Below are 27806 nucleotides of genomic sequence, written 5' to 3' on the forward strand. Positions count from 1 at the left end.
CAGAGATTTGGAGTACTTACAGCATTTCGTCAAACTAAGATGCATGTTTTACTTTTTCTCTCAAATTTCATTTATCAATGCATAGGAGTTTCTTCAACTGAAGGTGTTGTAAAGAAAAACTGTGTCTGCTTCTGCCAATCACCATGGGCATACCATGAACTTTAGACCATTTAAGGATTTTTTTGTTTCGAAAGTATACTTTGATTTCAAATTACCAAAAACTCTTTGAATAGTCATTTGTTGTTTAAATTCTCAGGAGACTTTTTACCCCTCTAAGATGCCATGGTTGAGACATATAGGTTTCTTTCACATCTCTTTCTGTATGATTAAGTTTATTTCTCTACACTGACCCTTTGTGTCCCAGATACCAGATTGTCCATCTTGGGTGTTCGCCTTCCTTAGTGGTACATAAAATGAATCTGTGGTGCATCTCACAATTAATGAAACGCCGTAACTTGGCTAAGGTCACAAGATATCTGAGAATCCAGGAGAGTTCTAACTCTAAACCTCACACTCCAAAAGATCATGCTTCCTTTGATAGAAATTATTATTTATAACAAGTATATTTAAAGTGCCTCAGTATTACACCCTTTAATTCAATTAACTTATCAAATATACAACCAAATATATATTTTACAAATATATGAGAAAACATTCACAGGCATCACTATGAAAATCTGATTAAAGTCAAATGCAAGACTCACATGAATTTCAAACTTCCAGCCACTCACTGCCTCGTCTGTAAGGATTTTAGTGAAGGATATTGTTAGCCCATCTCGGAAAAATCGCTGACAAGCTTCACTTTTAACATCAAGGCCTAAGAAAAGGGAAGAAAAATTAATGTAAAGAAAGCATTTTTCTGATTGTCTCAAAATGCCCAATTACATGGTAAAAATAAACTTTTCACTAATAGCTAAGAAGTTCAGACTAGCTTTGGAAAAAACTTATACCATTATCTATTGTTAAGAGATCAAAAAGATAAATAGACAAGTATTATCAAAGTTCCTATGTGTCTAAAAGGTAACTGATGGGGCGCCTGGGTGGCTCAGTGGGTTAAGCTGCTGCCTTCGGCTGAGGTCAAGATCTCAGGGTCCTGGGATCAAGTCCCGCATCGGGCTCTCTGCTCAGCAGGGAACCTGCTTCCCTCTCTCTCTCTCTGCCTGCCTCTCCGTCTACTTGTGATTTCTCTCTGTCAAATAAATAAATTAAATCTTTAAAAAAATAATAAAAAATAAAAGGTAACTGATTCAGAAACAAAATCTTAAATGAATTTTAAAACTACTTAATTGTATAAAGTACATCAAACCAAATAAGGTGAATTGAAAACATTTCAAATTAGGACACTATAACTTAAATGTAAAATGGTTACCAGTACCACTGAAAGGGAATCTAAATGCTTCATTGCATTTTACTCTCTGAAAATAAAAACTTAGAAAATGATGTTTCACAACTATTTTTAAAATCTTATTTTGGCTAGACACCAATACCCTTAGACTACTCTACCTAAGTGTTTCACTGAGTAAGATAAATTGTTTTGTCTCAGTGTCTTTCACTGCCCCAACATCTATGCTTCTTTATAGCTTTGCTTCATTTCATCTGATTTCAGCAAGGCAACTGAGCCACATGCCCTCCCTGGCCAAACACAGAGAAAACTTTTTTGGTAAGTATTACTTTTGGTGTTAGATAAAGAGTGTGAGCAAGCACGGGGTTGTACAAGGAGTGCAGAGGGAGAAAGAGAGAGAATCTTAAGCGGATTCTACACTCAGTGAGGAGCCCAACTCATCAGGGCTTGAGCTCACCACCCTGAGATCATGATCTGAGCCAAAATCAAAAGTCAGATGCTAAACCAACTAAGCCACCCAGGTGCCCCTTGAAAATCTTTAACGTTTGAGGACAAAGTGAAAAGTTATTCAATTTGTATATAAAGTGTTCTGTGATTCTGAACTGTGCAGAAGAGAGGACTTTTAAACTCAGTATTATATTTAAAAACCTGAACCTTGACCAAAATAAACCACCGTCCCAGAAAAGAAAGATGGGGATGGGTGGCTACATGTCCAGAGAATGTCAGTGAATATTAAATACCATTACGTGTTCTTACATATCATTATACAGTCAGGACCTAGAACATGCCTAGTATAAAAGTCTTCAAAAATTTGCTCAATTAATAAATGCGCAAACAAACAAAAGAAATTTGGTGATAAGCATTTGCAATCTGGAAATGTATTTTTACAAGATTAAAAAGGTGTGGAGAGGGACGCCTGGGTGGCTCAGTTGGTTAAGCGGCTGCCTTCGGCTCAGGTCATGATCCCAGAGTCCTGGGATCAAGTCCCACATCAGGCTCCTTGCTTGGCGGGGAGCCTGCTTCTCCCTCTGCCTCTGCCTGCCACTCTGTCTGCCTATGCTTGCTCTCGCTTCTCTATGACAAATAAATAAATAAAATCTTTAAAAAAAAAAAAAAAAGGTGTGGAGACTTTCTTTAAATGAAGGAAGGTAATTATTCTAAGACAAAGGAAATATCACCCTTGCCACGGAGTGAGACAGATGTAAGCAGATTAATTTTTATAATCAACTTCAACTGTGATAATCCTAATGATAGTTAGAATACATCCATGGCTACCCAATTACAAAAACTGAAATGTTATTGCCATTTAACTTAATCTCCAATGCCTCAAAAATGAAGAGAATATTATAATAGTTGTCCTTTGCTAAGAGAATTCAACTATACCTAGAGCAGACCAAAGTAATTAGAAAGTATGATCAATTCCAACATCAAGCTTTCACTTCTAGACAAGGTAAAACACTAGACTTCATCTTTCAAGTCTTTTTATATTTTGGGGAAAAAAATCTTTTCTTAATTAAAAAAATTAATCAACATGTAAACTAGACAGTTTAGTTTAAAAATGAATATACACATATTTTATGTGGAACTTCAGCAAGTTCATGAACATGCCCTGAAGGTTGTCCAAAGGCTCTGAACCCTTGCTCCAGGGATATATGATAAGCCACAGCAAAACTTAGTGAGGTGTTCTAGCCCAGGAATATCCAGTAAGTGCTTACGACAGAGAACAAAGTCTTCAGGGATGAAGTGAAACTCTATTAGTAGCATGTATTATGAAAAGCGTTAAGAACACCTAAACTTACCTTTTTTACTAAGATCAATAGCAGCTTCTAAAAGCACTTCTAATTCCCCTTTCGGCAAAACTGGAACCACCCATCGAGGCCTAAGAGTTTTAATAATATAAAAAGCAGTTTATTGGTTTACTCTAAAGCACTATAAATGACTAATTATAATTACCTCAGCATGAAAATACTAAATATTAGTATTAAAAAACATTAAAATATTAAAACAAGGTTGGCAGAATATCTGCTTTGTGAAACTAAGCTCCATCTGTCATCTCTACAATTTTCTTTTAAAGGACTGTCAAAAGATAGCGGGGGGGATTATTTTAATATCATAGAACATAAAACTACAATAATCAAGTGTCAATTAAATAGATACCTATTGTTCAAGTCCATAGAAAAGTGCTCTTTCAGGATTTGTTACAATGAACCTCTCAGCGGTCTTCCATTTCCTCACAAAGGAGAAAAACTTAGGTGGAAAATAACAGAATTCTGCCTCAATTCATAATTTTGTCTATTTTTCCTGGAAGTCAAGTGAGATGCGGCTCTCCAGGTCTCTCTGCCTCCACAGGTACCCTTCTCCCTCCAACAAGGATGCAACATGCACCCAAGTGGTACTTTCTCTGGCCCCAATGGCAGCCCAACCATCTTTGTGGCCGTCCTTCCCTATAAACCTTCCTCCTCACTGCTCCCAACACTCTGGTTTTGAGGAAAAAGTGACTTATGACTATGTAATCTATTAAAAACAAATGCATACCACCTTTGTCATTGCTTTTATTCACATTAAAATATAATATGTATTTTTCTTCCCCTGAGAATTTGCTAATAATGCAACTTTGTCCTCACGTCTGCTAAGAAGTACCCTTTACTAACAACCTCCACTCACCAGACAGAAAGAAAAAGCAAGAGTAAAACCTAATGCTATGGCTCTGTATAGAAATAGTCAGGGACATTAACTTTACAGGATTTCTGATTTTTTTACTACAATTCATTGTATACCATTATTACAGGTATCTACTGGAATCACAGTTAATATGTTCCTTCAAATATACTATTAAAAACAGTGAGTTAAAAACAGGAAAATTTTCAAGATAAAGTGAGGAAAGCTAGTTACAAAATGATGTAGTAAAAATCTATCTGTAGAAAAAATCAATACAAATGATAGTAAACATAATGTGAAGAGCATACATCTTATTGTACGTAATTTTTTGTTGGGATGTGTGTACAGAAGAAGGATATTGCAGAAATTTATCAACATAGTATTTCCATGTTTAATAGTACATAATTTTATTACTTATGTAATCCGAATTCTTTGGGAAAAAAAATATATGAAGTTTCCCTTCTATTATATACATTAACAGCATTAACTTATTTTTAGAAAGTGAAAAAGAACAAGAAAATTTAGTAAGGCAAATGCTTATATGTGTGTGTATTTTCCTATTTTCCTTTTTAGGGTGGGGGAGGGGATTTGTCACACCTCCCTAGCACGCACTCATTGAGCCCACAGCCTGGTGGAGACCACAGCAATGTGGGGATTCCCCTACACACTCTTTCCTTATCTTCTTTAAATCTTAATTTCCCCTGTACACAAGCTTAAACTTTCACTCTCTCTGAGTCTTCCACTATAAGTATAAAAAATTATACTCTGATCTTGCCCCTGAGGAGATGATCAAGAAAAACAAAGGGCTGAGATGGTTAAATGCCTTAGGCTAGTCAAGGGTTCACAAGAGGCAGGCTCTGAAGAACTCAATGTTCTAATGACCTGGCTTACCTCAGGACCATGCAAAAATTAAGAAATCATCCAACTACAGTAGCAACCAACATACCAAAAAAGGGGAAAAAATCTTCATAAACTCTGAAAGAGGGAAATCACGTATATGGTTCTACTTCAGAAACACACCAGCCAGCTTGGGTCATCATCATTAATCTAAAAACTTTTATTGACGTTGTTACTCCCTGATTAAGAATCATGAGTTACAAAGCACTTGGTAAGCGCTAAGATGTTAAGGCTTTAAGGAGGCAATGTGGCTACTGTGGTATTTCTGCCCACTCTCTTTTCTTACTACTAATTAATATGCTGCAGAACTGTTGGATTTCCTGTGTATTACACACTTTAAAAGAAAACAGAACAAATCAAACTCACCTATTGATCATATCATCCAACTTTGCCAGGTCAGTATGCGGAAATGCAGGTTCCTCATCTTCAAGCTGTGGTGGAGCATCACCTTGACCTTGTTCATCTGGGGGAGTTGCCGGGGAATTTTCATTGGAAGAATCAGGCGATGAAGTCTTAATTAAAAATTAGATATTCCAGATTTAGGTTTCTATAACATATGTACAATATGTAATAATTCAAACACCAACAGAGATTAGGGTAAAAGAATAAAATTTTAAAGATAAAATCATTGTAAACTTAAAATGTTTCAGGTATTCTTTGTGCTATGTTTTAAAATAATTTTATTTAATCTTTAACACCCTAAGAAGTATTGAACAGCCATTTAAACAAATTCAGTCAGTCAGTAATTAGCCCAAGGTCACACAGTTCCAACTCTACGGTCAGGATTTGAATCCAGGTTTCCCATTATACAGCCTTACCACAATAGGAATTATTGTACAAATATGAAACAATGCATTTCACATTTCACAGATGGAAGGTTCTGAATTGTAACTTTCATTTTTTAATTTGAAGGGGAAAATTCTATTCAGCATTTTCCCTTGTCTCAAACTACTAACCAAACAATTATTAAAACTTCATGGTTCGGAGCACCTGGGTGGCTCAGTGGGTTAAAGCCTTCGGCTCAGGTCATGATCCCAGCGTTCTGGGATCAAGCCCCGCATCGGGCTCTCTGCTCTACGGGGAGCCTGCTTCCTCTTCTCTCTCTATCCAATTAATAAATAAAATCTTTAAAAAAACACACACAAAAAAAACCTTCATGGTTGTGGTTTCTAAGTAAGCCATGTCTTTTTTTTTTCTTTTAAAGTATTTGACAGAGAAAGACGGAGAGATGAGGGCACAAGCATGGGGAGTGGCAGGAAGAGGGAGAAGCAGGCTCCCCAGTGTGCAGGGAGCCCAATGCAGGGCTCAATCCCAGAACTCTGGGATCATGACCTAGCCAAAGGCAGGTATTTAACTGACTGAGCCACACAGGTAGCCCTAAGCCACGTTATTTTCAACTAATAGGTCTAATTTTACTCACTTTCACTTCATTCTTCATTTTTAGAATATCCTTCTCTTTCCCCCTTTAGATGCACATAATATTTCTGTAACTAAGTAAATGAACTTTATGACTCTCACATTCTTCTTTCGAGAGCAGATGGTACTGTCTCTTTTAAATTGAAACTGACCTAAATTTTAACCTGATTTTTACTCATGTGTTCTTGAATTTTCTACCCATTGTAGGTTGATGGCCCTTACAGAAGACGAGGGATCCTCTCCTATCTTCAGCATCAGTAAATGCTTGTACTCAAGACAGCTGGGTATATCACCATTAATATGTTCTACTCACAAAAAAAATTTTTTTTGAAGATTTTATTTATTTATTTATTTGACAGACACAGAGAGAGAGAGAGAGATCACAAGAAGGCAGAGAGGCAGGAGAGAGAGCCGGAGAAGCAGGCTCCCTGTGGAGCAAGAGCCCAACGTGGGGCTCTCACAAAATTTATACATGAACTCACAGACCTAATTTGCAACCAAATGGTGAACTTTTATTTAAGATGGTGAACATCATCCAGAACAGAGCTAGTCTCAAGAAAAATAATGAAATCTATAGCACAGAATTCAAGTGTTAGAAGCCCAACAGAAATATTAGCACTTAAAATATGTAACTCAGGGGGTGCCTGGGTGGCTCAGTAGGTTAAGCCTCTGCCTTCAGTGCAGGTCATGATCTCTGGGTCCTGGGATCGAGTCCCGTGTGGGGCTCTCTGCTCAGTGGGGAGTCTGCTTCCTCCTCTATCTGCCTGCCTTTCTATCTACTTGTGATCTATGAAATAAATAAATAAACTCTTTTAAAAAAATCTAAGTTTTTAAAAACCCCTTCCCCTGGTATATATTTAAAGAAATAAAGATACAATAATGAAAACATCTGTAATACCCACAACAACAGACAAGCACTGCTGACAGTTTCAATTATTTCCCTGCAACCTTTGTTCTAGGGAGCCAAAAATCCCATCGAAACTTTAAAACTGGGATTATATCTGCTTAAGTCTATGCCCTTTTCCATTCAACATTTGAGTGTTTCCCCACATCATTAAGAATCTTTTTTTAAAAAATTGACTAGGGGCGCCTGGGTGGCTCAGTGGGTTAAGCCGCTGCCTTCGGCTCGGGTCATGGTCTCAGGGTCCTGGGATAGAGTCCTGCGTCGGGCTCTCTGCTCAGCAGGGAGCCTGCTTCCCTCTCTCTCTCTCTCTGCCTGCCTCTCTGTCTACTTGTGATCTCTGTCTGTCAAATAAACAAATAAAATCTTAAAAAAAAAAACTGACTAATGGTTGCATAGTATTAATTAAGTTAATTAAGAGATATTTAGTATTTTGCCACTTTTGTCGCCAACATAAACAGAGCTGTGGGGCACCTGTGGCTTACACCTCTGCCTTTGGCTCAGGTCATGATCTCGGGTCCTAGGACTGAGCCCTACATCAGGCTCCCTCCTCAGCAGGAAGTCTGCTGTTCCCTCTTCCTCTACTGCTTGTGCTCTGACAATAAAATCTTAAAAAAAAACAAAACATAACAAAACAAAACAAACCCAGAGCTGTAAAGAGGCTTTTTTTTTTTTTTTTTAGGTTTTCTTTATTTATTTGAGAGAGTGTGTAAGAGAGAGATGAGAGGGGAGAAGGTGAGAGGGAGAAACAAGACTCCCCATGGAGCTTGGAGCCTGATGTGGGACTCGATCCTGGGACTCTGGGATCAGAGTCGCCAACTGCGAAAGCAGTCGCCCAACCACCTGGGCCACCCAGGCACCCCAAAAAAGGTATTCTAAAATATGTAAATCTTTGTGTTGAACTTTGGTTTTTCTGTAGGATAGGTTCCTAGAAATACAACAGTAATATAAACTCTTTTAGGGGTACTGACATATATATTGCCAAAATACATTCCAGGAAGTTTGCACCCTCCTAACCACCGCACCCAAGAGTTTTTAAGCCCACAGTACCTTTGCCAAGGCTGTTTCATTCAAGACCAAGTTCTACTACATACCAGAGGCAAAATTTTCCTCCTGTGGAAATTATATATCCTTTCTCCTTTAAAAATTATAGAAGTGAAATTTTATATTGATCTTAGAAATTCCCTTTATGCCAATATGTAAAAAGTATATTCCAAAATGGATCCATAAATTGGATAATGATTAATGTTATGGTTATTACTCCTTGGTTCAAAGGGTCAAATCTTGTGAAGTAACTAAAATCCTAATTTTAAAAAGTAGAAAGTAAGAAGGCAAAAGTGAAGGATTCTACAGTAGCTAAGAATGTAGTTTGTTTTGTTTTAATCATCAGTGTTCTCAAAAACAGAAACAAAAACAAACCCCCCCCAAAACAAAAAAAACACAACACTCAACCACTATTAGACGGATGAGAATGTAATGCAGATGCATTAACAGGTGGATATCACAAACCCAAGAGCTCTAAAAATTATCAAGTGTACCTTAAAATAAAAGTGACATTAGAGGGGCGCCTTAGTGGCTCAGCGGTTTAATTAAGCCTCTGCCTTCGGCTTGGGTCATGATCTCAGGATCCTGGGATCGAGCCCCAAGTCGGGCTCTCTGCTCAGCGGGGAGCCTGCTTCTCCCCCTCTCCCCACCTGCCTCTCTGCCTACTTGTGATCTCTATCAAATAAATAAACAAAATCTTAAAAAAAAAAAAAAAAAGTGACTTTAGAGCAAATGTTTAGTATTTATTTAAAGCCATGCAAGCAGCAAAACACCGAAAAAGAACTCAGAACTCCATGCACAATACAGGTATAAAACAGAAAATACAATGGAGTATTATTCAGCCATAAAAAGAAAATCTTGCTATTTTCAACAACAGGGATGTTTCGAGAGGATGTAATGCTAAGTGAAAGAAGTTAGAGAAAGACAAATACCATGATTTCACTATGTGGAATTTGAGAAACAAACAAAGACAAATGGAGACAAACAAAAACCACTTTCTTTTTTTTATTTGCTAGAGAGAGAGAATACGAGCAGGGGCAGCGCAAGGCAGACAGAGAAGCAGGCTCTCCCCTGAGCAAGAAGCCCAATGTGGAACCTGATCCCAGGAACCTGGAATCATGATCTGAGCCAAAGGCAGATGCTTAACCAACTGAGCCACCCAGGCATCACCCAAAAAACACTTTTTAAAAAAATTTTAATTTCAGTATAGTTAACATCCAGCAGACTCTCCAATATAGAGAACTGGTAGCTGCCAGAGAGAAGGTAGGTAGGGGATAGGTGAAAGAGATGAGCACCAAGTAAGGTACAGAACTGTTAAATTATACTGTACATGTGAAACTAACATAATACTGTATGTTAACTATACTTTAATCTTAAAAGTAAGTAAAATTTAAGACTGATGAATCACTGGCCTCTACCTCTGACACCAATATTACATGTTAATTGAATTCAAGTTAAAAATACTTAAAAAATAAAAATAAATAGAGAATGAAATATACCGAAAGTCTTCTAGCTCCTGGTTTAAAAATAGATTCTTTGGCATGCAACACAAATCTCTATGTTTAACGAAAACTGAACACTAGGTAACAAATTTATGACCCTAAGACTTAATGATTCTGTGTGCTACTTGTGACTACTACTTCAGTATTTTTATGGCTTAAACGTGGGAACTGGGGAGGAAAATGAATAAAGGTGACACATTTATTTGGAAAAACAAAATTAAAACCTGACTTGCTCACTTCTTCAAAATGGCAGAAGGAGAAGAGAGGGCAAAAAGGGAGAGAGCACACAAGCACATCTCTTTTCTACCATTCCTATAATAGACTGTCTAATCTATAGTAACTGGACAAGAAGAACTTATCCCCAAGTGACAAACTTAAGTACCCTATAGTAACAGTATTTTTGCCTAAAACTTATCCATACGGAGTTCCACATAAACATGCACCAACTGTAAGCAGCATGTGATTCATGTGCCTGCCCCTCAGCTATAAATTCACCTGTAAATGTTGTTTGAGCTGCACATCACAAATTTTAAGTGTGTCTGTCTTATTCGGGTATTACCCAATGCAAGTGTATATATTAGAAAAAGTAGCTGAGGGGCACCTGGGTGGCGGCTTAGTCAATTGAACGTCTGTCTGCCTTTGGCTCGGGACATGATCTCAGGGTTTTAGGAACGAGACCATTTCCCTCTGCTTGTGTGCTCTCTTGCTCTATTTAATGAATAAATAAAATCTCTTTTTAAAAAGTAGGTGAAAGGGGCACCTGGGTGGTTCAGTGGGTTAAGCCTCTGCCTTTGGCTCAGGTCACAATCTCAGGGTCCTGGGATCGAGGCCCACAACGGGCTCTCTGCTCAGCAGGGAGCCTGCTTCCCCCATCCCCTTCTGCCTGCCTCTCTGCCTACTTGTGATCTGTCAAATAAATAAATAAAATCTTTAAACAAGTAAAGATTTTACTTATATGTCAGAGAGAGAGAGCACAAGTAGGCAGAGTGGCAGGCCGAAAGAGAGGGAGAAGCAGGCTCCCCTCTGAGCAGGGAATTCAATGATGCAGCGTGTGATCCCATGGAGTCTGTGATCATAACCTGAGCCCAAAGTAGATACTGAACCGACAGAGCCACCCAGGCACACCCCAGAACATGCTCCATTATCTGATATCATAGCAGACATACCAGTGTAGCTTTAACTAGTATTTTAAACATCCTACCTGATTCTGTTGGAGGGGGGGCTGAGACTGTCCATCAGGAGCCTGGCCCTGGCTGTCATTCCCTCCTACCGGAGAGCCACGAGTCGTGGCTGTCATACTCGACACAGGGCAGATCTTTGCAATTTTGTCTGCTTATGTAGTTGTCTTGAGAAAAGAAATTATAGTCCACTTATAGAAGATGAAGTACCAGCATTTGTCAGTCTTAAAAAGCTCCAATTCAAGAATAAACCATCTTGCAGAGACCATTGCATAACCTACAAGGAAAAAAAAAAAAGTACATTTGTTTTAGATTTAAATTAAGAAACTGTTCAATCCTAGTAGTACCAGTGAATCTAGTCAAGAGAAGGTGGCTATATAATGAGAGCATAAAGTGAAAAGCTAAAGCCTCATTAATACCATACTCAACTTAAACTGGTAACTATAGATCAGCTTGTACCAAACCACAGCCTTATGTTTCAGCTTTCTTTTGGAATTCCAAAGACATTATCAAGGTATTTATAGTAGTCATTTTGATTCAATCATGGAATGGCAAAAACTGTCTCGGATTTGCTAATACCTTCAATACACTGTAAAAATATTCAAGACATAAGCCGGGTAACAAAATATTATTTTTTAAAACATTTCAGGAAAGACTGTACAACTAACATGTATCATTATTGTACAAGGGCATTATAAATGGCTTTTTAACAAGCTTGTAACAGGTTTAAACGAAACTTTAAAACTTTGGGCGAATTTTTCGTTGGAAAAAGTTCAAACTATATACTACTATTCTTAAAAGAACCTATTCTGTCAAGTGATCCTGACTCTTCACTTTTGCCAAGGTTTTGGTCACAGGCATTCTCAGAGGCGTGACAGGGCTACAAGACCACAACTGTTTAATAATGGAATTCTTTGTTACCTGACCAGCAAAGGTGTATAGGGGAATGCCAGCAAGCCCTCAATTCTATATATTCATTTTACCAGTGGCTCTGATCCTTAGCTGCATACTAAAATCATCTGAGATGCTTGGAAAAACAGTGATGTGCACACCCCTCTCCAGACTGAACAATTTACTGCATCTGCACGTGAAGCCTAGGTATCAGTACTTTCCATAAATTCTCCCGATGATTGAGAATTGTGCCATGACATTGAAAGCCATAGCTGATGAGTTATAGTATTTCATTATAAGGCGAGCATACTTTCCATTTAGTCCAGAACAGTCCATGTTTACCTCCAATTTAAACATAATCACTTGGGGCACCTGGGTGGCTCAGTCAGTTAAGTGTCTGACTCTTGACTTTGGCTCAGGTCATGATCTCGGGGTCGAGGGGCTTGATGCCACAACTCTAAGATCAGAACCTGAGCTGAAGTCAGACATGTAACTGACTGAGCCAGCCAGGCACCCCTAAAATCAATACATCTTTAAAAATAAATTTTTAAAAACAAACAAATAAATAAAATCGCCTAACCCAGAGATATGTCCCTAACAAGATTTTATTTCACTTATTAGATTTGTGTAACAACAAAGTTTAAGACTGATAATATCAAGTACTGGTGAGGCTAAAAACACACACAGAAAAATGTCTAATACATAAGTGAAAATACAAAAGAGAACATGATTGAGCAGCCTCTCTTTCACTTTTGTTTTCCAGTTCAATACACCCTACATTACCAAAAAAATCCACATGAAGTAAACAATTTTAAAAACCTGGAGAAACTAGCTAATAATTTTCTTTAGTCATTCTGGGTCTGCTGGCAAATTATTTGAGTACCTTTCTTTCCCTGCCACTTAAATTTATCAGCTAATCAATTCAACTTGATTCTTCTCCACTTCAAATTTGTTCCATTTCTTCCCTTTGTTTCCCAACCTGGGTTCATGATCCACTTGTATGCTCCCCTCAAAGGATGATCCCCTCACTCTTTTCCTGGATGCCTTGTTATTTGTCTATAAATATGCTTTAGTCTCCCATACTGAAAAACCACCAATCTCTATCCTTCCCTTTTCCCCAAAATCTGAAATATCTCTGCCTCCCCTTTCACCTTTTCCATTTTCCCTCATCACCTGGCTGGGTCTAAGCTACCAAAATTGCTTTAAGCCAGTGGATTTTAACTGAGAAATACGGATGGATTTCAAGAGTAACTCCCCTGAAACTACAGACAAAGCTTTGTGAATATGTACATTTGGCAGGGAGAATGTTTGCTTCATAGATCACTGATGCTCTACTATGGCAAATCGAGTAACTGCTTCTTGCTATTGTGTGCCCTCTTCTCAGCATGAGTTACAAGTGGTCACCACTACTTGAACCTCTGAGCTTCCTTGGTTTATACAATCCTGGATGACATCAGGTTTCCTTTCCTTTCTACTTCTTTTCAAAGGGGATGGTGGCAGGTAGTAGTGATGTCAGTGAGGACTAGTTTTGAATACCGAAACAGGTGAGAACATCCACTAAATAGTTCACTCTCCAAGTGTGGAATTGAAGCAAAACTTAGGAATCTTGAACTTAGAGCCAGTTATTCAAAAAGAAGTCAACACACATGTACTCAGTAGTATAATCTCAGAGCCTCCCACCCTCCCTTAAACACAACCTCCACCTGGCTACCACCTACTGAGAGGAAGTGAGTCACAATCTTACGGGGCAGTAGAAGTAGAAGCATAATATATTCCCAAGTATGGGGAAAATCTAGGAAAGAAGACAAATCCTGAAGCACACCCAAAAATTAAAGCCAGGGTTTTTTTTTTTCCTAAGTAAATTTTTACTGTTTACACAAAATGTGGTGTTTTTCTAAAATTAAAAACCAAGCATCTAAAAAGTAACTTGAGGGACACCTAGGTGGCTCAGTCAGTTAATCTGCTTTAAGCCCACATCAGTCTCCCTGGTCAGCAGGGAGCCTGCTTCTCTCTCTGCCTCTGCCTGCTTGTATGCTCGCTCGTGCTTGCTCTCTCTCTCTCTGACAAATAAATAATCTAAAGAAAAAATAAAATAAAAAGTAACGTGACGAAAGCACAAGCAGAAAGTTAACAATTACCTGGTCCACTACACCAATACTATCTCTCTTAAAAAAGTCTTTCCAGGAAGCAATCCAAGGACGAAAGAATGAATAAACAAAATGTGGTACGCACATACAATGAGATATTCTCTAGTGTTAAAAAGGAAGGAAATTCTAGCACATGCTACAACATGGATAAACCTTGAGGACACTGCGCTAAGTAAAATAAGCCAGTCACAAAAAACAAATATTCTATGATTACACTTAATATGAGGTGCCTACACTAATACAGAAAGTAGAAAGGTGGTTACAGAGGTTACAGGGAGGGAAGAATAGGGTTTAACAACAGGCACAGTTTCAGCCTGGGAAGATTAAAAAAAAGTGCTGAAGATGAATGGTGATGGATGACGGTGATGGCTGCACAATGTGAATGTACTTAATGGCCAATGAACTGTGCGCATAAAAATGGTTAAAAATGGTTGAATTTAAAACTGTATATATTTTCCTACAATAAAATTGTATATATATAGCACTGACAGCTCTCTTGCTTTATAGTCCTTTAACACTGGGAGACCATTTCAGTTAAAATATCTTAAAATTATATCCTCATGTTGTTTTATACTCAACGTCCTTCTATCTGTATGTAGCCCCCAAAACCCTCCATCTATAGACAAATCAAAACTATCTGGCAAAAGTCTGGAAATAAATTATTCTAAATTTAAGTATTCTGCAGATTACTAAGAACTATCCCTTTAAACAAACTAACTTTAAGGGCACCTGGGTGGCTCAGTTGGTTGTGCCTCTGCCTTTGGTTTAGGGTCCTGGGATCAAGCATTGCATCAGGCTCTCTGCTCAGTGGGGAGCCTGCTTCCCTGCCCCTCTTCTGCCTGCCTCTCTACCTGCTTGTGATCTCTCTCTGCCAAATGAATAAACAAAATATTTTTAAAAAATAACTTTAAGGTAAATTGAAAAGCAACCTCTCTGCCAAACAATATACCTTTTACTCTGACCACAGAACTAAATCATCATCTGCTTCTTGCAGAATATCCCATTAACAAGGCCTCAAGCTGCCTGCCATCCCTGTCTCCTCTTACTGTGATTCTCACCTTTCTATCCCTTGGTTTCTAGCTTTCTTCTAACTCTGTCAAGTTCTCCACACTTCAAGATTTCCAGTACTGCTGAGCAGGTATGTCAGGTCTCAGCATAGTACAGTCTCTCAATTGTTATTTTTTTTTTAAAAGATCTTATTTATTTACTTGGCAGACAGAGATCACAAGTAGGCAGAGAAGCAGGCTCCCCACTGAGCAGAGAGCCTGATGAGGGGCTCCATCCCAGCACTCTGGGATCATGACCTGAGCCAAAGGCAGAGGCTTTAACCCACTGAGCCACCCAGGCACCCCTCTATGTTGTTATTTTTAACAGCTGTCTCTCTCCCACCACATAAGAACTAATACCTTTTCCTTGGTATGCTAGGACTGAAAGATTAAGAGCAAGAAAAAGGTATGGAACAAATAAAAATACTTTCTGGATTTTTAAAACTTAACTTTTATTGCAAAATCCCACCTCTGCCATTTAACAAGCTGCCTTTCTTAAAGGTCAGTTAATGGCCGCTCTATTTTCACAGGTGTTTAAAACTGAGATAATGCCACCCACAAAAATCCCATGAGGATTATTTTAACAAAGGTGTTTTGGAAATACCAAACACACAGTAATTCTCAAAATGTTTTCTTTTCCCTTTCTATAATGTACTATGTAGGGTTCTTGAGTATCTGAGGTAATAATTGGAAAAATAACATTTTCAAATATAACTTGGAAAGCTTTGAATGGGAAAAAGTTTATCAAAGATATGCTACACCTAAGTTATCCAAGAATAACACTGCTACCTTTCTTAATAAATCCCATTCAAGCAGAGGAAACAGATGGGAATTACACTGTTTTACTTGATTTCAAGAAGCAGTCCCAAGACTCTACAGAGCTTGTTTTCCAGGAGACATTTGGGCATACTCAGCAAGGCTAGAACAAGCTTTCTACCTAGTCAAAGCTAAAATATACTCAACTAAAAAATTATTCAAATCATTTAAAATTTAACAAATAACCATTTCCTAAAGGAATGCTCAAATTCAACAAATCCAGTGTGAAAATTTACTGTATGAAGTTTCAAGCTCTGCATAAAAAGCATCAAGTTTTATTTTTTGGCGGGGGGGGGGGCGGGGAAGGTACTGCAGGTCACTGTTCTCCCTTTCTCTCAGGTTTTACCAGAAATTATGTTGGATTTTCTGCAATACAACATGTAATCACAATGGCAACAGTAGATGGTTTTTAGAGGACAGCATTTTTTGTACTCAAATTTAGCATCTCAATATCTTCCAAGATGGGAGACGCATCACCTTTACCTGGTTAAAGGCTGGCATTGTGTTTCATTTTTTTTTTTTTTAAGATTTTTTATTTATTTATTTGACAGAGAGAAATCACAAGTAGATGGAGAGGCAGGCAGAGAGAGAGAGAGAGGGGGAAGCAGGCTCCCTGCTGAGCAGAGAGCCCGGATGTGTAACCTAGTATTCCATAAGTGACGACCATTTATATTCACTTTAGTCTGCAGAACTGAATTTCTCCAAAAGTTTGTTTTTTAATTAAAGGTTTTAGAGTATGAAAATAATTCTTTTTTAGGCCAAGAGTATTTTAAACTTTTCTGAATTTTATTTTTTAAAAAGATGTTATTTATTTATTTGACAGAGAGAGAGCACAGGAGGAGTGGCAGGCAGAGGGAGAGGGAGAAGCATGCTTCCTGCTGAGCAGGACCCTGGGACCACAAGACCCTGAGATCATGACCTGAGCCAAAGGCAGATGCCCAACCAACTGAGCCACACAGGTGCCCCCTGAATTTTATTTCAATAAGATCTTTCCTTTTTTTTTTTTTTTTTTTTTTTAAGATTTATTTGAGAGAGCATGCACGAGGTGGGAAGGGGAAAGAGGGAGACAGGATCCCAAGTGTGGAGCCTGACAAAGAGCTCAACTTTACAACCTTGAGATCATAACCCAAGCAGAGATCAGGAGTCCGGCACTTAACCCACTGAGCCACCCAGGCACCTTGACCTTTTTGAATTTTAAATTGGGATTTCTATCACTATGACAGATCCGGCCAAATTCTTATGCACTGTTATCGGGAAGAAAAAGTATCCTGTCCTACAAAGAAGATTTCCTACTGCAGAAGAAAAGACACATACAGCTATTGCAGGTTTTAGACACTTCCAAGGACACACAGAAACTAAAAAACCCAAAAACTATTAAAAAAAAAAAAAAAACTACCCAAAAAGACACGAAAGAAAAACAGTATGTGGAGTTCATTATCTGCACCAACACCTGGACTTACAGGATTTTTTTTAATAACCCTTCTAAGAAAACACTGAAATGTGAGTAAAAATAGTTACTGGGAATAATCCAGATTCTAATTTTTAGGTAACCTTACTTGCAATCATTGCTATTTTATTTGCTTTAACTAATTATTTAACTATGTATGATTATTTCTTGTCACACAACCTCACAACCAATTATATTCAGACACTAGACCTAGAACCACTCAAGTGGGTAAAGGCAAAATGGGTTTCAGTAGTCATAAGATCTGAGAAATATTTTCTTTTGTAGACTTGATTCCATTCCATTCAAAGTTTATTCTGTGACTCTACAATTCTACACCCAGTTACAACGTGCGATTTTTCCCCTCAAAAGCAATTCTCAGACTCTAGCCGGGTGTCCTGACATTCTAAATTCTGACATCATCTACCTGGAGACACCACCAGATCCCACAGGTTAAGGGCTCAGCCAGTCCTACAAGATTGCCCTCTCCCCCCACCTCGGTCATCAGTCCAAGCAGTCACCTATGCTTCTCACTAACTGGCTATAGACTGGAGGCTCCAATGACCCCTGTGCCTTGGGTTTGATTAATTTGTGAGAGTGGTTCACAGAATTCAGAAAATCATTTACTTATTACATTATGGTTTATTATTAAAGGATGTAACTCAGAAACGGCTAGATGGAGGAGATGCATGGGACAACATATGGGGAAAGGGCAAGAAGTTTCCATGTTCTTTCTGGGCTCACCATTGTCCCCAAATCTCCTTTTTGGAGTTTTATGGAGGCTGTATTACATAAGCATGACTACTTAAATTATTGGCTACTGAAGTTTAGTTAAAGTCAATAACTAGTCTCTCCCCACACTCCAAGGAAGGGGGAAGGGAAGGGGCTGAAAATTCCAACACTCTAATCACGTGTTCGGTTCCCCCTGGCAACCAGCCTCCATCTTTAGGGGCTTTCCAAAAGTCACCTCATTAACAAAATGTAAGATGTCCCTTTTGGCTCCTACCACTTAGTTAATTCCTAGGGTTTTTGAGCTCTGTGCCAGAAAATGGAATAAAGACTAAATATATATTTTAAGTCACAATACCACGGGATCCCTTACAGTTCAATCCTAATTTCTACATTACTCTAAAAAACTTAGGCATCAGGCACAACAGTGGGTGTTTTATTTGTATAACCTCATGCCATCACCATGACACCTATTCCATAGGACTATTAATCCAATTTAACAGACATGAACAGGAACTAAAACATTAAGTAACTTGAGCTTGTCCAACATGGCAGTTACTAACATGTGTTGGACTCTAAAGCCACTGGCTCCTCCATAAAATCATGAAGGTTCTCCAAAGTTTTCAAGATGTTTTCTCTGAAGGGGGAGAATTACGATGGGGGAAAAAAGGGTTGGGGGACAAGGGTAAGGGATTATGATCTTTCTCCTAAAATCATGGTTATTGTCAAGCCTCCAATTATGTTTTATATTTTTGGCATTAGAAATGAACACTAGGACTCTTATTAAAATGCAAACTATATCATATCATGGCCCTGCTTAAAAATCTTCAAAGACCAGGATGAAGACCAAAATACTAACAAGGCCCGTGAATACCCAACTCCAGTCTCATCTTGCAACTACCCTCCCCACCCCACCCCGTTCTAACTCCAGTTCAATATATCTTCTTGTTCCTTCGAATGTACTCCTCCTCCATGTGGACTCAAGTCTCCGAAAGAGCATTCGGCTTAGTTTTCCCATACTGATTCATCAGTGCTCAACTCACCTGACTCAGAACTCATCAAATAACCCTGAGGCTCTGAGAGCCAGCTGCACTTTTCTTAAAGCATCTGTATGATCACTCTCCCTACAAAATCAAAAGTTCCCTAAGGGTAGAAGTTTTATGAACTCTGGTCATCCTTATATCCCAAGGATTCACTGGCACACAACAGGTAGGTACTCAAAAACAAAAATGAGGTTGGGGGGGCAATAAAAATCATCAAAGTCAAACCCTCTCCCTTCTTGTCTCCAACAATTTCTCTTTTCTAATGTGTCCCAAATTATCTTTTCCACTCCCACTGCACATTAAGAGACTCCAATTTTAACAGCATACTGGCTGATCTCCATGATACCAATCTGTTTAGTATATCAATGGTAAATTAATCCAACACTTTCAGTCTCTGAAATTTTTAGTGGCTTACTCCTCTCCACATTTTACATAAGCACTATTCAAGGTCATTCTCAATCAGCCCTAATTATTTTTCGTCTCTAATTTCCCAACTTCAACACTACTACAGCCAGGCTGACATACCTCAGATTTTAGATAAAAATTCTCTTATTAATAGCGATGATAATAGTTACCGTGTGAGTGTTTACTTTGTGTCAGGCACTATTCTAAGCAAGTTATATGTATAACTTATTTAATCCTCAGAACAAGCCTATTATTAGCCCCATTTCAGGAGTAAAGAAACTAGGGCAGAGTGACTAAAAAGGCAGTGAAAATGGGAGAGCCAGGATTCCACCCCAGGTAGCACAAGCTCCACGATTCTACGGTTTTAACCATGCCATGTATTCACGTTAGAAAATAAGGGAAAAAAATCTATTAATCTCACCATATTCCCAACTCCAAGATAAACTCCATCAAAATGTTTCTGATCCGGGCGCCTGGGTGGCTCAGTGGGTTAAGCCACTGCCTTCGGCTCAGGTCATGATCTCAGGGTCCTGGGATCGAGTCCCGCACGGGGCTCTCTGCTCAGCGGGGGGCCTGCTTCCCTTCCTCTCTATCTGCCTGCTTCTCTGCCTACTTGTGATCTCTGTCTGTCAAATAAATAAATAAATAAAATCTTAAAAAAAAAGTTTCTGATCCAAAAACATTTTATAAAACTGGGTTTTCCGCTTTATTTAAAAATTTCCCATGTCATTCTTCCACAACATTGTTAATAGCTACATACCACAGAATTTACTTCTAAAATGCTATCATTATATTCCTAAGAAATACAGCATAATAAAAAACCACATTATAAAAAATGATTGTTCAGTGTGACATGAGATTTCAGGTTTCAGGAGTTTAAAATGCAGTAAGTTATTTCAATAGCTGAGTCTATAGCTACAAACCTAAACATCCCTAGTCAATTTTAAAATGTAGTCCTTGCTCAAGAGCAAAGGACTTTTCTTTTTCTAGCTCCACCAGCACTGCCATTATCATTGACACAGGGCTCATTCTTCTCACAATTATGTTATATTAGACACAAACCCAATCAAGGCAGCTACTTTTTTTTTTTTTTAAGATTTTATTTATTTATTTGACAGAGAGAGATCACAAGTAGGCAGAGAGGCAGGCAGAGAGAGAGAGGAGGAAGCAGGCTTCCTGCTGAGCAGAGAGCCCGATGCGGGACTCGATCCCAGGACCCTGAGATCATGACCTGAGCCGAAGGCAGCGGCTTAACCCACTGAGCCACCCAGGCGCCCCAAGGCAGCTACTTTAAGCACAGGTTCCCCAGACCCCAAATGTGATGCTAGCTCTAGACAGCTTCACAGCCAATCACTAACTCAGGCTAATGCAAATAAAGATGTCTAATTAATCTTTGTTAAATCTAAAACATTAGTTTAGCTAAATGCTCATATTCTATTACCAACCACTATTAAACACACACAGGCCTTAATTTTTGTCACTAAAACACCATATGCGAATGTAACACTGTGGATCAACTATACTTCAATAAAAATACATTTTGAAAAATTTAAAAATAAAGTCACCATATACACTCGCTACTGCTTCCAATGGGTAACTTCCTATTAGGTCATTACAACAGAACTGCATCTTGCATTCTAAGTTTTTTTATTGCAACAAAAATGTATTCATTTAGAAATGCTCCATAATTGGTTAAACATGCTTATTCAAAACTTCTTCATACTAAGTTGTCTGTCAAGTCCTATGTACACAATTAGGGTACTGGAAGCTTGTACACACACATTAAAGCTTCAATAAACTCCAGCATCTTTTCCAAGGCATTCTCAAACATGATTTTTTAAGTGGCTGTAAGCAACTTAAGTTAAAAGGCAATTTAAAATTAAACATGACTTCTGGAATGCTGGCATCAGAAGCTCTGTGGATAGTCTCCCCAGTGAAACAACAGTAACCAGTGAAAATTACTTAAAATTTTTTTTAAGTACCCAGAAATTGTCCTAAGGGTATACAGTAAATCAAGAAACACTTATTGAAGAAAATCTACCAAAGAAAGAAAAAGGAAAAAGAAAACCTTCTGTATCTCAGTAAGAACAGTCAGCCTGTGGCATTTTGGGCCAGCTCAGCAGGACAGAAGCTCCATTCCGGGTGGGTGCAGCCAAGGACACAGGGCTCTCTCCTCCAACCTCCCAGTCAAGGTTATCTCCCCACGAGAGGGAAAGCAGCTAGCATTTTTCATCATCCTCAACTTGACTTGCAGGGCTCTCTCACAGGCCCAAGCAGTTGAGATGCCTGGGGCTCCTTTCTTCTATCCAAGCCCTACTTGTGGAGCAGAAGTTTGACCCCAGGTTCTGTGGGCTCCTAATAGCCCTCATTCCATGTCACACACAGGATGGAGGTTCCACACTGGGAGACACAAGGTGAGAGCATCAAAGGCCACTGCTCCTACCTAGCATCCTACTCATGAAAGGAGGGTGTCACTGACAGAACTAAACCATTTTCACCCTCCCACACCCACTCCAGCCCCAATCTGAAGCAATGTTGTAAGGATTTGCCCAGGGGGAGAGGCAGGCCATAAGAAAGCTTCAAATTTCTCTCAAAGGGAATTGGCTTCATTTGGAAGAGAGTACAGGAAAGTTCAAATCTGAGCGTGCACTAAAAACAATGTAAACCAAGGCAGTAACCAATCAAGAGACTGGCTGCGCACCTGGGTGGCTCAGCTGGTTAAGCATCTGCCTTCAGCTCAGGTCATGATTCCAGAGTCCTGGGATCGAGCACACATCAGGCTCTCTGCCCCTCTCCCTGCTCATGCTTGCTCTCTCTCAAATAAATAAAAATAAAATCTTAAAAAAAAAAAAAAAAAAGGCTGGTTTATCTCTTGAGAGCAAGAAGATAAACTTGAAACCAGCTAGCAGTTTACCTAAGAAGAATCAGGTAAAGAGACAGCTAAGGGCCTCCCTTGAGGGAGGTCAAAACAGACCTCAAAGACTGAACTCCAGAATTATCCCCTACAAAGGAGAAAAACTGAATTGGATCAGTCTGTGTGGCGAATAAATCCCAGGGTATCACCTAAAACAATCAAGCCATCAGCCAACAATTAGGGGAGACTAACATTTGCATGTGATACCAACAGAGGGAGACAGCTTAACAGTTATGCTAAGCCTCTACCCTCTGAAGAGTAAAATCACAGGCCGCACATTGCAACGAAAATGATTCCAATATAGCCAGCTGTTAGACACACAAGCAAATAACAAGTCCCTAGGTATGGTAGTGGGGAATCAGTATCCAAAACTGCTATGGTAGATTAAAGATCCAGTGATCCCCCTAAAATTTACAAGATGTGCAACGATGGGAGACTGTGGCCTATACACAGGGGAAGGGGCAGGCAAAAGAAACTGGCTTTGAGAGGGTCCACATGTCAGACTTAGCAAAGGCTTCAAAACAGCTATTACGAGTATGTTCAAAGAACTAAAGAAAAGTGGGCTTAAAAGTAGTAAATAAAGCAAATGGGTATCTGGGTGGCTTAGTCGGTTAAGCATCTGCCTTCAGCTCAGCTCGGCTCATGATCTCCAGGTCCTGGGATCAATCCCCATGTTGGGCTCCCTGATCAGCAGGGAGTCTGCTTCTCTCGCTGCCTCTGCCCCTCTGCTCTATGTATGCACGCACTCTCTCCCAAATAAATAAAATCTTAGAACAAAACAAAAAAAGTAAAGGAAAAGATGACGTTTAAAAAGAGACTATAAAGAGATGAAAGAGAAATTTTTTTAAAAAAAAGAACCAAATGAAAATTCGAGTCAGAATTTTTAGTCAATAACTGAAATTAAAAAATTAAATGAAGTGGTTCAGCAGAAGATACAAGCTATCAGAAAAAAGAATCAGCAAACTAAAAGATCAATAGACTAAGCAAGTTGTAGAACAGAGAGAGAAAAAAATGAGTTTCAGAGACATGTGGAACATAATTAAGCATACCAACATATGCATAATGGAGTCCAGAAAGAGAAATGAAAAGGTATTTTAAGAAATTATGGTCCAAAATCCCCCCAAACTCAATGAAAAACATTAATCTATACATCTAAGAATTTCAGCAAAATCCAAGTAGGATAAATTCAGAGAGACCAGATTGAGAAACATAATCAAAATGTCAAAAGCCAAATACAAAAAGAAAGGAGAAAGCAGGAAGAAGCAAATCATCACATAGAAAGGTTCCTCAGTAACACCGTTGGCTGATTTCTCATCAGACAATATGGAGGCCAGAAAGCGGTGGGATGACATAGTCACAGTAGTGAAAGAAAAAAAACTTGTTAACCAAAATTGTTTCAAAACTGAAGTCAGAGATCAACTTCCAGCATAAGAGCATAAAGAGGTTGGTAGACCCAATCCCCAATGAAAGAGAACTGATAAATATAATTATAAAAACAGTATAAATGCATTTTTCTCTTTTCTGCTCTTAAGTGATTTTTTAAAAAGTATTGTATGAAACCAAGTGTACATAATGCGTAATTGGGTCTACTGTATACAGAAATATTTCCCTATAACAGAATGAATTAACACAAAATGAAATGACCTAAACATAAAATCAACATCTTTAAAAACTCTTCAAAGAAACAGGGATAAATCTTCATGACCTAGCATTTTAGCAATGGATTCTTACAGGTACGACAGCAGAAGCAGGAGCAACAAACAGATAAAATGGACTTCACCAAAATTAAAAACTTTTGTGCTCCAAAAGGCATTTAATCCAAGACAGTGAAAAGACAACCCAGAGAATGAGAGGGGAGAAAACACCCACTACAAATCATTAATCTAATAAGGGATCTATATTTAGCATACACCAAAAAACCCCTACAACTCAGTAATAAGAAAGACAACCAATTTAAAAATGAGAAAACCATCTGAACAGGCATTTCTCCAAAGAAGATGTATAAATAGCAAGTAAAAGACGCTTAACACATCATAGCCACCAGGAAAATGCAAATCAAAGCCCCAGTGAGATAGATTCCTCCTATCGACAAGGATGATTATAATTAAAAAAATGGAAGATAGTAAGTTTTGGTGAGGATGTGGAGGGCGAAGGATCCTTGTGCACTGCTAGTGGTAGTGTAAAATGGTGCAGGCTCTGTGGAAAATAGTATGGCAGTTTCCCAAAAAACTAAACATAGAATTAGTATATTAGGCAGCAATTTCACTTTTGCATATATACCCAAAAGGGTTGAAAGCAGAGGTTCAATCATTTTATTTGTACATTTTCATAGCAGCACTATTCACAGCAGCCAAAAGGTCAAAGTTATTCAAGTGTCCATCTACAGATGAATAAAATGTGGTATGTACAATGGAGTATTATTCACTTTTAAAAAGAAGTCAAGGAGCACCTGGGTGGACCAGTCAATTAAGCCCCCAACTTTGGCTTAGGTCATGATCTCGGGCTCCATACTCAGCGAGAAGCCCACCTGTCCCTCCCTATCTTCATCTGCCCCTCTACCCACTTGTGCTCATTCTCTCTTTCATATAAATTTTTAAAAATAATAAAAACAAAAAGGAAGTCGAGACATACTATAACGTGCATGAACCCTGAAGACACTAAACTGAGTGAAATAAGCCTGTCACAAAAGGGCAAATATTGTAAATATTTAAAGTAAGATGGTGGTTATCAAGGACTTGGGGGAAAGGAATTTGAGGAGTTAGTATTTAATGGACCCAGTTTCAGTTGGGGCAAATGAAATGGAGATGGATGGTGGTGACAGCTGCACAGCAACATACATCCATTTATAACCACAGAACTGTACACTTAAAAATGGTTAAAATGGTAAATTTTACATTATGTATACTTTACCAACAAAAGAAGGGTGGGGGTACAGGAAAGTGTTGGCGAGAATGTGGAGAAAAGTGGAAACTTCATACACTGCTGGCAGTAATACAAAAAGGTACAGTCTTTGAAAAAGTCTGGCAGTTCCTCAAGAAGTTAAATACACAATTAACACATGATCCAGCTGTTCAACTCCTATGTATATAATAAATGAGAAAAAAAACAGGCCCACACCAAAAACTTCAACACAAATGTTTTTAGCTACATTAGCCAAAATATGCAGGAAACACCCAAATGTCTGTCAACAGATAAAGTAACAAAATGTTATACCCATACAACAGATTATCTTCATAAAAAAGAATATAGTTCTGATACATGCTACAAAATGGATGAGCCTTGAAAACACTATGCTAAGTGAAATAAGGCAGTTACAAACAGACGAATAAGCTGATTCCACTAGTCTATTTAGCATAGGTAAATTCACAGTGACAGAAAGCAGAGGTTACCTGGGGTTGAACAGAAGGAAAGGAAGGAAGGAGAATTATTGGAAGTTTTGGAAATATATAGTGGTGATGGTTGTACATCACTGTGACTGTAAGTGATGCCACGAAGCTATGCACTTAAAAGGGTTAAAATAGCAAATTTTGTGATGTATTTTAACACAATTTTTTAAAACGATACACCAAAAACACTGAATTGTATACTTCAGATGGATGAACTGTAAGATATGTAAATCTCAATAAATCTACTAGAAGAAAATGTAAAAAAATATAGTGAAAAAAATCATTAAAAGGAATTAAAATATATTAGAAAATATCCACTTACGGCAAAAGAAATCATAAAAGAAAAACAAGACATGAGATACAGAAAACAAAGTAAAATGGCAGATGTAAATCCAGCTAGATCAATGACATTAAATATCATAAAACTCAATAAAAACAAAATTCAATCAAATCACAGAGACAGGGGCGAGCCCGGGTGGCTCAGTGGCTTGAGCCTCTGCTTTCGGCTCAGGTCATGATCTCAGGGTCCTGGGATCGAGCCCCACATCGGGCTCTCTGCTGGGCAGGGAGCCTGCTTCCTCCTCTCTCTCTGCCAGCCTCTCTGCCTGCTTGTCATCTCTCTCTGTCAAATAAATAAATAAAATCTTAAAAAAAAAAAAATCACAGAGACAGACTAGATTTAAAAAGGAAGATCCAACCACATGTCATCAATAGGAGAATTTTAGTTCCAAGGATACAAATTGGTTAAAAGCAAAAGGATGGAGGAGCACCTGGCTAGGCCAGTTGGTAGTGTGTGCAACTCTTGATGTTGGCATCATGAGTTTGAGCCCCATGCTGGGCAGAGAGGTTACTTTAATAAAAAGTAAAAGAATGGGGGTGCCTGGGTGGCTCAGTGGGTTAAAGCCTCTGCCTTTGGCTCAGGTCATGATCCCAGGGTCCTGGAGATCAAGCCCCGCATCATCTGGCTCTCTGCTCAGCAGGGAGCCTGCTTACTCCTCTCTCTCTCTTTCTCTGCCTGCCTCTCCGCCTACTTGTGATCTCTGCCAAATAAATAAATAAAATCTTAAAAAAAAAAAAAGGTAAAAGAATGGAAAAATATGCATCACACAAGACAGCAATTATAAGAAAGATGAAGTGTCTATACATTTATCACAAAAAAAGACTTTAAGACAAAAATATTATTACTAAAGATAAAAAGAACATTTTATAATAAAAGGGCCCATTCATCAAGATTTATCAACTATAAATACATATACGCAAACTACAAGCCCCAAAATATATGAAGCAAAAAATGACAAAAGGAGAGGGAAATAGACGATACAACAATAATTAAAACTTCCAATTCCTCACTTTCAATAATGGATGGAACAACTAAAAAGATCAAGGATAGAATAGATTTTAGTAACACTACAAAACAACTACACAACAGAGACATACGTAAAACACACTACCAACAATAGAATACATACTCTTCTTGAATGCACATGAACATTCTCCAGAATGGACCATATACTAACTAGGCTGTAAATCAAGTCTCAATAAATTTAAAAGGAGAACACAGAGAAATAAAACTAGAACTCAACCAAAGTAAATTAATTTATTTGGGGACAGTGATCATATTCAAAGCATTTACTAGTTCCTCAACTGATTTTCCTATATAATTGTGTCATCTACAAATAATGAAAATTCTGAATTCTCCTTAAAGACAAAATAAAACAAAGGCACGATCATGTCACTGAAATATACCACAGGGTTTGTTTGGGGTTTTTTTTGCTTTTTTTCTTAGTATATTTATACATTGTATTTACACATTAATAAATGCAAGAAACTTAGGCACACAAAATGAGACTAAAACAGCACACCCATGTATTCAGATCCATAGCTTGTACCTTGTAAACTAAAACATTACAAATCCTCACACATCCCTAGTTTTTAGAACTGTCAAGCCATGCATAAACAATAAGCCACCCACACCCAAAACATCTCACGCCTGGGTGGCTCAGTCAGTTAAGCGTCTGCCTTCAGCTCAGGTCATGATCCTAGGGTC

General features: G+C 38.4%; 1 protein-coding gene across 4 annotated transcripts in view; it reads right to left on the reverse strand.

The window, feature by feature from the left end:
* USP9X (ubiquitin specific peptidase 9 X-linked) overlaps nucleotides 1-27806 on the reverse strand; it is a 163366-nt gene that overhangs the window by 87810 nt on the left and 47750 nt on the right. For all 4 annotated transcript variants that reach the window (XM_044234797.1, XM_044234799.1, XM_044234796.1 and 1 more), the window contains exons 2-5: nucleotides 10962-11215; nucleotides 5264-5409; nucleotides 3142-3221; nucleotides 705-817 (exon numbers count right to left, since the gene is read on the reverse strand). In XM_044234797.1, the coding sequence (XP_044090732.1) occupies nucleotides 705-817; nucleotides 3142-3221; nucleotides 5264-5409; nucleotides 10962-11057 (435 nt within the window). In that variant the 5' untranslated portion in view covers nucleotides 11058-11215. The remainder of the gene's footprint in view (nucleotides 1-704; nucleotides 818-3141; nucleotides 3222-5263; nucleotides 5410-10961; nucleotides 11216-27806) is intronic.

This window comes from Neovison vison, chromosome X, assembly GCF_020171115.1.
Source record: "Neovison vison isolate M4711 chromosome X, ASM_NN_V1, whole genome shotgun sequence".
Lineage (NCBI taxonomy): Eukaryota > Metazoa > Chordata > Mammalia > Carnivora > Mustelidae > Neogale > Neogale vison.